Source organism: Alosa sapidissima, chromosome 15, assembly GCF_018492685.1.
Source record: "Alosa sapidissima isolate fAloSap1 chromosome 15, fAloSap1.pri, whole genome shotgun sequence".
In the NCBI taxonomy this organism is placed as follows: Eukaryota; Metazoa; Chordata; class Actinopteri; order Clupeiformes; family Clupeidae; genus Alosa; species Alosa sapidissima.
In genome coordinates this window covers 22,653,885-22,667,127 of record NC_055971.1, presented here as the reverse complement: position 1 = coordinate 22,667,127, position 13,243 = coordinate 22,653,885, and the positions used below count along the sequence as shown (strand labels likewise).

Sequence of the window (13,243 nt, the reverse complement as noted above, 5' to 3'; positions counted from 1 at the left end):
ATTCACGGTGATGGGAAACAGACCTAATGGCCCAGACTCCTGTGAACCTGAACAGGTCACTCCAGCCAATGGAAGATGGCGGTACTTGAGGTAACAGGTCATCATTTGATGGGTGTGCATTAATCGATATGGATAAAGATGTGCATCGTCTGCTGTATTCTTAAAACATGTCACAACATCCCCGACAGTTTACGGGAAGGTGATATGCTGTGCAGCCACACAGGTGGTTTTTAATCATTATGCTTGACTGCATGTGGATATATTAGGCCCTGATTAGTGTACACATGGACAGCTGCAGAGATGCCATAGGCACGTTGTTCTCATCATACTTTCTAGTCCGTTGGGAGGGCTCAGTTAGTGCCTTGGTATTGTAGTGGACAAGTCTACACGGTTGGGCAAAATGAGAGGGTACGTGGGCACTGTGCCTAGAGCTGCCTGTGCCTAGCCTAGGTGAACCCAGAAGAACCTGTTGGCACATTTGAATTTGCCCTGCAGGTCTATCTGGACATCCTCCTATAGACCTCTGAAGTTAGCCTACAAAAAAGAACCAAAGCTGCCATCTTTGCCCATATAAGGAGATCCAGGTGTTAATTGAAACTACCTATGGCAAGTTGCATTGCAAGTTAGCTCTGGGGTAGCAAAAACGTTTTCTGTCATAACGTACTGAAGATCACAGGAGCCACTTGAGGGCAGAGGACAAAAGTGTGTTGAGCAAAACGTCTGCATTTCAGACTTTTCCGTCCCCACGAGAGTTTAACAGGTGCGATAATTCAAAACTCCCATGTTATTTTCCCATAGGAATAATTGAAAGATACCGGATCTTAAAGATGGCAGCTTTTTTGTAGGTGAACTTCAGAGGTCTATTGAAACTGATTTCCAAATCGTAACAAAATTGCTCCAAATGGCAACTTGGAGCATAAACCTTAATGAGATATTTAAGCACTATGCAGATAGCTTTGTGTTGGCAAACAGGTGTTATGTTGCAAACGGACCACTAAGGTCTGAGAGTGAATGGCCAGGTCCGCAACTGAGTCATGCTTCCTTGAGAATCGAATGGTCAGAGCAGTTCCGTCTTTTCCACGATGTACCTTCATGAACCTTCATGATGGTGCATACGTGCCAATTATAAAAACGCACAAACAATCCTTTATAGCACAGCTTAATCTTAGCACCTGACTTCAGATTACAGCTCGTGCTTTGGTCAGTGCAACCCTGCGTCCGTCCACTAATGTGGTCTCCTTCCACAACCATTTGCTTTAACTGCAGTTTATTCTACTTGTAGGCTGCTAAGATGCATAAGCACTCAAGAAAGGATCACACGCACAAATGTAGATGTGCAGATGGTTAAACTTCATTGCATGATCCTCTCTCATGGTTGCCTATAAATTACAGGGCTCAACTAAAGAGAGGCCTCGCAAAATCCACAGCGTTTTCACAAGCTGGTGACGAGCGCTCATCAGTCACTCAACAGCACATATGGCCTTTTCAGAAGCTCAGAAGTCCATCTGTGTTTTCTGCCTGTGGACCTACAGTACACAGATCCTACACACATTTTTTTAGATAATCCGCTAGCTTCATCCAGCCAGCTGTAGAAGGCATGCATGCACACACACACACGGCAAAAGAACATGTGGTGAGGACTCTCTGCTCAGCATCAAGCCGGTGGCAGGCGTGGTCGTGCCAGGACAGAGAGAGAGAGAGGGAGAGAGAGAGAGGACAGAGAGAGGACAGAGAGAGAGAGAGAGAGAGAGAGAGAGAGAGGACAGAGAGAGAGAGAGAGAGAGAGAGAGAGGACAGAGAGAGAGAGAGAGAGAGAGAGAGAGAGAGAGAGAGAGAGAGGCTGGGTCAGCTCTGCTAATGGAGAGGGAGAGAAAGAGGGAAGAGATGAAACCCCAAATACCCATTCTGCTGGAGAGGCCAGCTGAGGTTCTGGTGAGCTGTGGCGGCTAAGAAAACCACAGCGGAGTTCTATGCGCAATGAGCTGACATCACTCTGCAAAACCAAGTCACCAAGGAGATGGCAGCAAACAGGGGCAAACAAAGCCTGGTGAGCGCTGTAGCGTTCACATGTTCCCCACAATGTCCCCTACCACTGGCCACTGGATATGGCCTGTTTAATGAATATATTTAAAGGAGAGTGTGTGTGTGTGTGTGTGTGTGTGTGTGTGTGTGTGTGTGTGTGTGTGTGTGTGTGTGTGTGTGTGTGTGTGTGTGTGTGTGTGTGTCTAGTTCAGGCAGGATATATTAAAAGTGATATACAAATGCAAAAATATTCCAAACTTGCAAAAAGTGTGATGCTAATCGTTGACTGTGAAGGTTTGTATTTGTGTACATGACAATGCATACCCATGAGTGTGAGTATGTGTGACTACGTGTGTGCATCTGTGTGTATGTGTGTGTGTGTGTGTGTGTGATTCTGCAGACTCACAATGCTGCGTAGTGATCTGCCTCCGCTGCTGAAGGTGACTGCCAGCATGGACGCACACTCCTCCGCATAGAAGGGCATCCGCCCATACTCATCCACTGCTCCTGAAACACACAACACACACACACACACACACACACACACACACACAATTACAACACTCTCCCAAGAATACATCATACACAGACATAAAAGAGGTGGTTTACTCAGGGTGAATTAACATGACTAAATCCTTCTCTCTGAAACCCACATGTACCGACTCAAACAGTAATTCTAACAGACGCACTATACCCAAAAATACACATTTTGTGTTTACACTTCTCAGTAGCTATACTTAGTGTGCGCAGACAGAAACACAGTGGCGTGACATTGATCTATGGTAAAACACGCAGGATGTCTGAGGAGATTAGCTAGTGGCCCTGCTGGGCTTGATGTGGTTCTCACCAATAGTAACAGTGTAGATGGAATTAGCGTAGCCATCATAGTTGCAGTTGTCATTGTACTGGCCCCCGTTGCCACTGGCAACAACAAAAATGCTGCCAAAGCCTCTCCTGCCAGCGATCACGCCATGTTGCAGTGCCGCCTAGAGGGACACAGAAGTAGAGAAGAGATAGAAAGATAGAGAGAGAAAGAACTTTTAGTATCCAGTAGCTTACACATTATGTGACATGTAAAACAAGGAAATAGACCTTCACATAAATAAAAACAATAACTATGAAATCACAGCTGTGGAAGGCTTAAAGGCTTAAATCACACAAAGACCAAAACAGATTGTGTGTAGAGGCTAGAGGCTAGGCCTTGTGAGAGGTGTGACTCAATGTGGTTTGGCAAGGTAGGGGCAGAGAGGCAGTGTGTCCAGCCCAATAGCCAATTTCACCCCACCATTTCTGTGTTGAATTAAAGAGCTGAATAGCTCACGGAACAAAAGACAGGACATGTGACAGGAGTCTCTGACCATGATTTCCTGCCTGGTGAATGCAATGCAGAATGCAATAGGTGACCATCAATGTCAATGACGGACAGCAGCTTGTTGAGGGTCCTTTTCCCTGCCACTGATGTTATGGACTCCGGCTCATTGCCATCAACGCAGGCAGCTTTCCTCACCAGCTTGTCCAGCACGAGTTTTGACAACGCAGACAGGAATGTTTTTCACTTCAGTGGAGGTCTCACTGTTACTTAAACAGTACACCACTAAAATCTGGAGCACAAAGACTTAAAACAGGAGGATATTGCAAAGCAGACTTCTAGACTTCTGAGACAAATAGGGAAAGCACAGAAGACAGAATGTCGGTGATGTCAATGTTGAATAAATGATAATTACCAACCAATCATTTTCTTAGCCTCAAATGCACTATTAAAAAAAGCACAACACAGAATTGGCAGGGTCTCATAAGGACATTATTAACTATTCCATAGAGAATGAACGAAAACAATCATACGACAAAACGATCCCAACAAAACACTAAAACACTCGGGATTCTTTCCGACTGCTTCGGCTCATGCCCCTTGTCCACCAACATCCCTGTGTGGTGCGCTGCTCTGCGCTGCTCTAACATGGGCCCCTGTTTATTGGACCTCAGAGACACGCAGCTATAATGGCTATTTCTCTTTTACTGAAGTTTCCACCGACTGTGCCAAGACAGAGAAGAGAGAGAGTGGAACAAGAGCACTACAGGAGGAGAGCTGCCTCCAAGGACTCCTAGCCTTCAGAGACTGATGCTTTCCTCCCTCTCCTACTCCTACTCCACTCCACTCCAATGAATGATTGAAAAAGCCTTGACTATGGCCTTCTAGAATCTTCTTGTTCACTTTCTGAGAGCCTGGACGACAAACACACGGCACGCGGCAGTGTTCTCAGAAAATGAGAGTCTGGACAATGGACATCTTCAGATCACTGAAGGAGCACCAGTGAGGAAACGAGAGAAAGCAGAACTGAGTCATGCAGATGTGGTCAAATAGGCCTGTTTAGAGGCAAGTGTGACCACATGTGTATATAATTATATTGCTGCCTTATCTGGGTGATCTTGAACAAGACTGTTTTAGATCAAAAACAGAGCTACAAGACAGGACTACAAGTACAGGGCTACAAGACAGGGCTGCTGAGAATTCAAGCAGATGGATTCAACAGATTTTAGTGGTCAGCAAATACCAGTCAAGCACTGAGAAGCACACATTCCTTTTTACTAAATATCCAGCCAAAGGAATCGTCTGCACCTACATGGGAATTCTGCAGATCCATAATCAAGGCCATGTTCTCAAATCCCTCTGGATCTGTGAGACACTGCTCTCTGCTGGATGAGCAAGGAGGTACAGATTTGCTGACTGCCCGAGGGCAATTGTGAATAGGCATGACTTGTCGACTCTCCTGATTAACAACATTTCTGCAGTGCAGGGCCTTTACTTGGCAAAACTCACAACAGCAAAACAGACAAACATGTCTGGGCGTCACACCTCGCACCCAGTGAAAAAAGGTGTGAAGGAGTGGAAGACTAAACACCGACAAACAGACAAGCTGCACCTCTATGAGCAGGTAAGGCCACTTACACAGTGCACAGTGTCGCTCATGAGTCATACATCCCTCTAAGCTGCTTTCACAGTCAGCTGCCTCGTTTAAAAAAAAAAAAAAAAAAATGAATACATATAGTAATGCACAACAACAATACGCGACCAGACAGGGATCAGGGCAACACCACAAAAGCCTGCAGAAGAATGTCGAGGCGATTGTATTCACTTTCTTTCAATCCAGTCAGTTCTGGCATGATCTTTAGCGCAAACAGTCACTTGCACTACTTCACAAAGCATTAAATAAGTGCTTGTATGTGGGTATGTGTGTGTGTATGTATATATATATATATATATATATATATATATATATATATATGTGTGTGTGTGTGTGTGTATATATATGTGTGTGTATATATATATATATATATATATATATATGTGTGTGTGTGTGTGTGTGTGTGTATACGTGTGTATATGTGTGTGTGGTGTGTGTTTATGTGTGTGTGTGCGGTGTGTGTATATGTGTGTGTGGTGTGTGTATATGTGTGTGTGTGTGTGTGTGTGTGTGCCAACCTTGCCCAAAGGATGTGGTCCATCAACAGTTCTCCCGTCATCATCGGGCCCCCAGCTACGGGAGGAAAAAGAGCGCACATACGTGACAAACTCCTTCACAGAGAACAACTTAAGACCACCGCAAGCACCTCACCACGTGCAAGGGAAATTCCTGTGTCTGAACCTAAGATCTTCAAAATCACCACATACAATCACCTATTTTCAAAATGTCATACAACTCACCCCCCACCCAGTCTGAATTAAGACACAGTGCATGAAAACCCTGCTTTGTGTATAGTCTGGGTCTACGCATTACACAAGACATCTGAAATGTCTATTATCATGATGCCGTGCTGCCATTGAAGTGTCCTGAACTCTCTTTGGTTACCTGCAGCTGTAGACATCGTTGACCTGATAGTGTTTGTTAAAAGCTACAGCCTCCATACTATCGGTTAGTGGTCCATCCAACACTCTGATTCCTGAAACAAAGAGGGTACACTCATTTATTTACATCATATGACCGCAAACTCCTGGAAATCTCTGGCTACACTTATGTCAAATACAAATTATGGACTACTTTTACAGTACTGTTTTACATTTAAACATCACTGATCAAATTCTGTAAAATCAAATGCAGGCTCAAATCTTTGTGCTGAGCTGAAAAACTATATGATTGTGGTATTCACACATTAACACACCTGCAACTCTGCTGCCGTAAGCAACACCCACAGCACAGAAACTATTGTTGGACACGGCTGCAATTTCACCAGCGCAGCGAGTGCCGTGGTGATTGTCGCTCCGAGCATCAGGATGGGGCATAGGATCAGGGTCATTTGAGTTCAAGTCATAGCTGCCTTCAGGGCTCTTAAAAAAACATAAAAAACAAAAACAAATATTAAAGTAATAATTTAATGACTTTTAAGACCTTTTGAAGACCTCTAAAGGTAAAAATACCAGTTGCAGAAATTTTTATTGTTGTGGGATAGGCGGGTATAATAAAACAGATTGCCAAATAGGAAAGTATGACTTATGTTTTGAATAACGTTAGAAAAACAGACTCATATTTTTAAATAGTTGACTTATTAATGTCAGAAATAAAAATTCAAGTTGAGAGCATACCTGAAAAAAATACAGTAGTATATAACTACAAATGTCTACCTGAAAAATTCTGTTCTTTGAAAAATCTTCTTGATAGACCTGTCCTTCATAACATCAGATGAGCACATGTTTCTTTTTCTATTCTGAATTTATAGCAAGTAGCTTTTTGCCATAATGTTGTACCTTTTAATGCACTTAACACGTTTATCAATACATATATTGCTCTAAATTGCAAATTACACATGTTTAAGCAGGCTATAATATCAGCATTGCAGACTGTATACAACGCATGGTGGGGAAGTCACACTAACATTCTACGAATTTCTGCAGCACATGCACTCCTAATTATGATTAGGCCAACAGGTTTAGCTGAAATAATTACTTTTCGGCGCAGTTTGTCTGTTTGTATGCAACGTTAAAAAACTACTGGCTCTACAACCACAGTGTTTCCCCTACTATGTATTCAGCAGCGGTATTTCTTTCAAGGTTATATACCATCAGACCCCCCTAGCTTCCTATAACTTACACCACCGCTGCTGGAAAAAATTCTAGGGGAAACAATGAACCATGACGTACAGTATAGTTTCACTTTGAGTAACATTGTGAGATATTGGCATTTGCAAAAGTCTACGCTCTCCGAGTAGGCTAGCCTTTAGTTGATGTTATAAACAGGCTAGTGAGGTTTCTATGTAAAGTTACTTTTACCACCTGCATTATCCTACACGGTTAATGTAACTTCCTTTGTCAGTTTATGAACAACCAAACTAGCTTGCAAATAAATACATAACATTAACTTAATTCTTAATCTCTTAATCATTTTTCACACTCATGAGCTCATGAATGGTCTTCACTTCAGAAATCAGACATTCAGAATGAAGAGGGGGACTGAGAGGTCAACAATGCTGGTGTTGACTTGTGGCATTAGGCTACACATTCTATCATTCCCACTTGCTAATGTTTTTTAGTTAAAGGCATACAATGCAGGTTTAGGTATTTTTGGCGACTGCAGAGCTTCCTCTAGAGTCGCAATGTATTTATATGTTACACTGCTATTGTAAATAGCAACGACTTATCCCCCCTGTACACAATGCAAATGCTTTTGTTGTGGAGGTGAAGGATTAACAACAGGCAAAATCTCTCCAAAAAACTCTCCAAAGAGCTACATCTACTGACAAGGTAATGTTTCACGATTCTCGTGAGATTTGGCGGGCCGCCGCTCTTGGAAGTTGCATGGCTGGTTTTCTCGATAGGGACTCGCTCCATATGCTGTATAGCTATGCTAGGTGAACGATTTGCCTATTACAAGTTTGTCTACCATCAAATTGGCTTCGTAAAGGTGAAAATCTTGCATAATGTACCTTTAATGGATGAAAGCAAGGGAAATGAATCCTGCACTGTGATTGGTCGAACACTTCTCAGCTGGCTCGAAGCTCATTGGCAAGCCAACTGTGCACCAGGTCAAACTTATAAAACCAGCTTACTTTTGATGTCAAAATGCGCAGCTAATATACAGGTACAGGTCTGAATATAAGCTGAACAACAATCATTCTGCTCCAGATCCAATTTAATGTCTGTCCTCCTATTCCAGACATTCCTTAATTTTCTTCTGGATAAATAAAGTATCTCTATCTATCTATATATCTATCACTATCTATTTAATATATTTTAAGGTCTTAAATATAAAAAATGAACACATACAATAATGGACAACAGCAATAAAGGACACATATAATAATGCACAACAACCTGATAGAGAACCCAGCTTGGTTTCCAACAACACGTAACAGCTGATGTACTTACGTAGTTAGGCTGAATATCTGCCAGTGTGTGTTGGACGCCGTCGTCGACGACCACCACGGTGACTCCTGCCCCTGTGATGTTGTGCTCCCAGACTCCGGTCACGTTGATGTCCATGCCCGCTCGGAGCTCATTGTGCTGTGCAAAATAGAGAGCAATTAAGAACTGAGGAATAACGATGATTTTGGAAAACACGACAGAAAACAGAACATTGGAATTGTTGCATGATGATTGACTAATGTTTTTTGTGGTGAATGTCTACATAATGTTAGTGTAGTAGCTATGCAAACTATAGCTATACTATTGAATTATATACTATTTAGTATAAATAGCTATAGTATTTATTTATAGCAACAATTTAAGCTTTGTTTTGGGGATACTTATGCTGGGGAAATTGAAAATGCTTTGTATTTTGTTGGGGTGGAAAATATTGGCAGAAGTCATTTTAATAAATAGTGATACACTTGGCGCAAAAAGTCTTTTGCCTTTATCTTTCTTTATTTGGCTGCCACTTTTATCCAAAGCATTAAATTGCAGGACCAGACTCCCTGGAGTATTCCACGGTTATGTGCCATGCTCAAGGGCCCAACAGCGATAGCTGGGAGTAAAATCACGACTTTTCAAGCTACTGCATGCAACTTAGCCACTACACTACCACCACACCCTTTATCAACATACTTGTTTTGGTACTCAAGTGTCTTTCAGTGTTACTTAATCACAACTCATTGTCACTCATTTCACTGCAAGCCTAGTTCAATCTCACATTTCTGGCACTTAGAATCAAACACCTTAAAGTGTAACCATGCATATTGCATGGTTCTTTGTGATGAACACAGCACAGCTGCTGTGTAATGATAATACAATAGAAAGAACAGAGGCGCACTCAAGGGCTTGATACTCATACAATTTGTATTGGGAACCGAGATTTTAACAATGAGTCTCAGGACAAAACTGGAAAACAAACGTTTCGGGCTTAGCCCATTATCAAGGTCTCCATTATAATGATAATACAAATAATGAGCCTGATTATTACAGCAGTGTGTTAAATAGTACATTTATGTTCCTCTTTTTCTCTGAAAATGTGCTCATACTCACCATAAACATGAATCAGAAGTCAAGTGAAGTGAAGTAGGATGACCTTGTTCTCTCGCCAGTTGCCATGGTGACTCATAGTATCAAAGCCCCATTGATGGCTTTGTATAATCGTCGAGCATGCACTTTACTTAAAGTGAACATACTCAAAGACAAGAGACTATATAATTTGAATGTAATTCGGTGATTACAGGCGAAATAGCAAATCGCGATGCTGTCCGAAAGTTTAAAAGTTATAATAATTTAAACTTTTGTGGCGACAAGCGACGGGTGAATGAAGCTTATGAATGGGGCTGTGCACTCAAAATTTGTTAACCCTCTACAGTATTCTGGAATGTTACCCCTCACTGCTCCCAGGGCACCTTTACTCACCAGATGCCACTGTTTGGGATACTTGGGATCGTTGAACGCCACGCTCCTCTTCGACCGGCTGAGGAGGAGCTCCTGAGAGTGCCAGGCCACGTACGGGTGGTCAGCCAGGGCCTGCCCTGCAGCGCTGGCCCCCCTGGTGTCTCTCTGGCCCTCCTCCTCGGCCCCCCGACACAACAGGTAGTGCCCCGCCAGCTGCCCGATCTGTCCGCGGTTCTCTAAGCCGGCGTCAACCGCCACCAGGTGTGCCAGCTCGTCCATGTCATGCCCTTCCTCGTTCAGGCGCGCGTGCAACCGCACTGCCCACGACTGTCCCGGGCCGCAGGAGGGGGGCGGAGGTGGGGTGTGCAGAGGGTGAACGGTCAGGAGGATCAGGGGGGAGAAGAAGAGGAGGAGGGGGAAAGATGGGGATGATGCCATGGCAATAAGCACGGGACTTCAACACTGGCGCTCCACATCAGAACTGCAGCCTGGTGGAGAGAGAGAACACCAGCAGGAAAGTCAGATTTTAGCAGAGTTTGTAAAATGGAGGTCAAGACAGAAAAGAAGAAGTTGCAGACAATGAGGAACACATTCATACTAGGGTGAAATTTTACAGAAGCAACCTGAAACTCAACTTCAATCTGACTTTAAGTGTACATTGTGGAAAAAAAACACAAAGTTTAATTCACAAGTACCAAAACGGGGACACAGCTTGACAAAGTCTAACCAAGTACCACTGAGCAGTAGAGTGAATCAGGGTATCTGCAGATAACCCATTCCCATGAAAAGGTGTGCACAATCTGAAGTCTGAGCTGCGAGGTTTCGTCTTTTATGCTAGAAGCGGGTTCGGGGGCCTCCTACTTCTTATAGCCCACGTAACATATCCAATCACAAATCGGGGATTTGTCCCCTTGACAGGTGACTGACATGTTTACGAACCAATCAGAGCCCTTGTCAGAAAGGCAATAAATCATATTGATGGAAACTCCATGTTTACAATAAAAATAATGTGTATGACATTAGTTGGTATCAATGTCATGATTTTGCTGACTATCGCTACTTGGGTGCATGGGTTTTGGGTGTAAGACACTTTCCCAGGCATTTCAATAATCAATCATATAGGCTTGTGTTGTGGGGACCCTTTCCTAAGTGCTTCTTAAGTGCTTTCTACATGTTTCATTGACACTTTCCCAAGTGTCCAGTGGGATCACGTTATGCTTGGGGTACGTACAAAGAAAGGTGTCGTAATGGGCAAGCTTCAGCACACAGGGGAGTGCATGAACTAAGGTGAATGGGGCAATGAGTTCTACTGCAGAGTGTATAGGCCTTTTTCTGACCACACAAAATGACCACACACGTCACAGAGAGGAGAGAAAACAAAGGAAATGAAAGCAGCAACCTGATTATGTGTCAATTACATGTTAGCCTCACTAATTTGGGAAGTGAGAGTTAGCCTATTAACAAATACCCCTGCCGCCTACAGAGTCTAAAACAAGTCAAATAAACAAAACAAAAAAAAAACCCTCCACGACATCATAGAGGAAATGATAATAGGTAGATCTAATTAGATAGAGATTTTATGATTAATGTTGGAGCAGTAAAGTATTACATGGTCAGTTGTAAACTAAAATGATTAGGCCTTCACTAGCACCATACTGCTCCAATGAGATACAAAAAAACAACATACAAGTGAGAATGAGACAGAGAATTTCCAGGGAACAGGGAAGAGTTAGTGTTGAACAAATAAGGAAAAACAATACCATAGCACCCTACAATGGATTAATTCATAGATAGATAGATAGATAGATACTTTATTGATCCCCAGGGGAAATTCTGTTCAATTCATGTCTCATTGCTATGATCATGACAATTCGTTGCTTTTCGAAATAAGTGGGTCTCTAGCTACATAATTAAGCAACACAATTTACCTACTATTATTTCACTTAAAAATATATTACTACGGTTAGAAAAGAAAACACACACACACACACACTATTTGTAACTGTAAACAAAAAACAGATGAGCCATCCTCAATTTAACCTCTCGGATGACTTGCTGCTGAATAGTTAGTGTCCGATTAACACCAGACAACAGTTTCAAGTTTTTGACTTGCACTTTGGCCTGTTCGTTTGAAGTGTGAAATGTAACCTGCAATGCAACCTTTCACGAATTTGTGGAAAAGACTTGAGAATTAATAGCTAGAATTAATGTACTGTAGGTTAGCGTTATGTATCGCTAGGCAACATTGTTACAATATATTTAGCCTACTTTATGCTTTATGCCTAACGTTTCGGTTCCAATTAACCAAGTCTAAAGAACAGTTAATGTTACTTAGCGTGATCCTTGCAGAAGCGGCAGAAGATGATTAGTTAGGTGTCAATATTAACATCAAGCCATGTGAGCTAACTTAGCTATCTGACGCTATCACAGGTAACAGCGTGACACACATACAATTATTAAACACAAGAGGTTTAAGACAAGGTTGACCAACTGATCTCTATTAACCGAGCGCACATAGCCAGAGGCATTACGTTATGTTTCTCCAGTTAACACTGTTGTTGTCATGATGATTCGCTACAGACAGCCCGCTTCAAAATTGGCTACAGCGTTCCTCGCTAATCTGACAGTCCCGTAGCCAAATAGACAGGTAGAGGTATACAAAACAACATGGCTCATTAACATAATTAACCAATATACTATAGCCTACATACCTGTATGTCAACATGCTCATTCGAAGACTAGGCTACACAGAATTAAAACGAATGCTTCTTGTGCCGATTTCCAACTTGTCATGTCAGCGACAAACATACTTCCGCAACTGTGACTAGGATCGTCATTTCCGGTGTTATGTCGCAACATTATATCCCATCACTTTTGTACATCATTGTGCCCCTCCCAAACATCACACACCTTCTTCGATTACAGCAAACTCCTTCTAGGCCCTGGTAGCTGACAGTCACAGTCAGTAATAGCCTAAATGAAATGACTTGTTCCAGATACAATAGGGCAATCAGGTGTAGCATGGTGTGATGTGGCTGGTGTCCCCTAGTTTACCCTATCTGTTATTTTTGGTAGAAACTGCACAGGATGATAAGATTGAACAGGTTGATAGTTAATACAGCAGATTGGCCTAAACATGAAAATCACAACAATCTAAGCGTGTTTGGGCCTATTGCATAACTCCTAATAGGCTACATCATCCCAAAAAGCCGAATTCTGAAAAAAAAAATCCACAATTCGGTAGGCTACTAAACAGTTTACTGTGACAGTCTCACATGTTTGGTGTGGACTTTGTTCAGGTGAAGTTAATGGACAGGTGGCATACAGAAAAGTCCTGAGGACCTCTCATGGCCCAAAAGTAAATGACACCCTTTACAACACTTATACAGTATAATTTGGCAATACATATTTTACTCCTGTCCT

The 13,243-nt window shown here is 42.5% G+C and overlaps 1 protein-coding gene across 1 annotated transcript in view; it reads right to left on the bottom strand.

Annotated features, from left to right (window-relative positions):
• pcsk7 (proprotein convertase subtilisin/kexin type 7) overlaps nt 1-12,655 on the bottom strand; it is a 30,026-nt gene extending 17,371 nt beyond the window's left edge. The window contains exons 1-8 of the mRNA XM_042064163.1: nt 12,532-12,655; nt 9,842-10,308; nt 8,381-8,515; nt 6,181-6,346; nt 5,871-5,961; nt 5,504-5,558; nt 2,870-3,008; nt 2,429-2,529 (exon numbers count right to left, since the gene is read on the bottom strand). Coding sequence (XP_041920097.1) covers nt 2,429-2,529; nt 2,870-3,008; nt 5,504-5,558; nt 5,871-5,961; nt 6,181-6,346; nt 8,381-8,515; nt 9,842-10,258 — 1,104 coding nt within the window. The 5' untranslated portion in view covers nt 10,259-10,308; nt 12,532-12,655. The remainder of the gene's footprint in view (nt 1-2,428; nt 2,530-2,869; nt 3,009-5,503; nt 5,559-5,870; nt 5,962-6,180; nt 6,347-8,380; nt 8,516-9,841; nt 10,309-12,531) is intronic.
• Nucleotides 12,656-13,243: the final 588 nt, after the last annotated feature.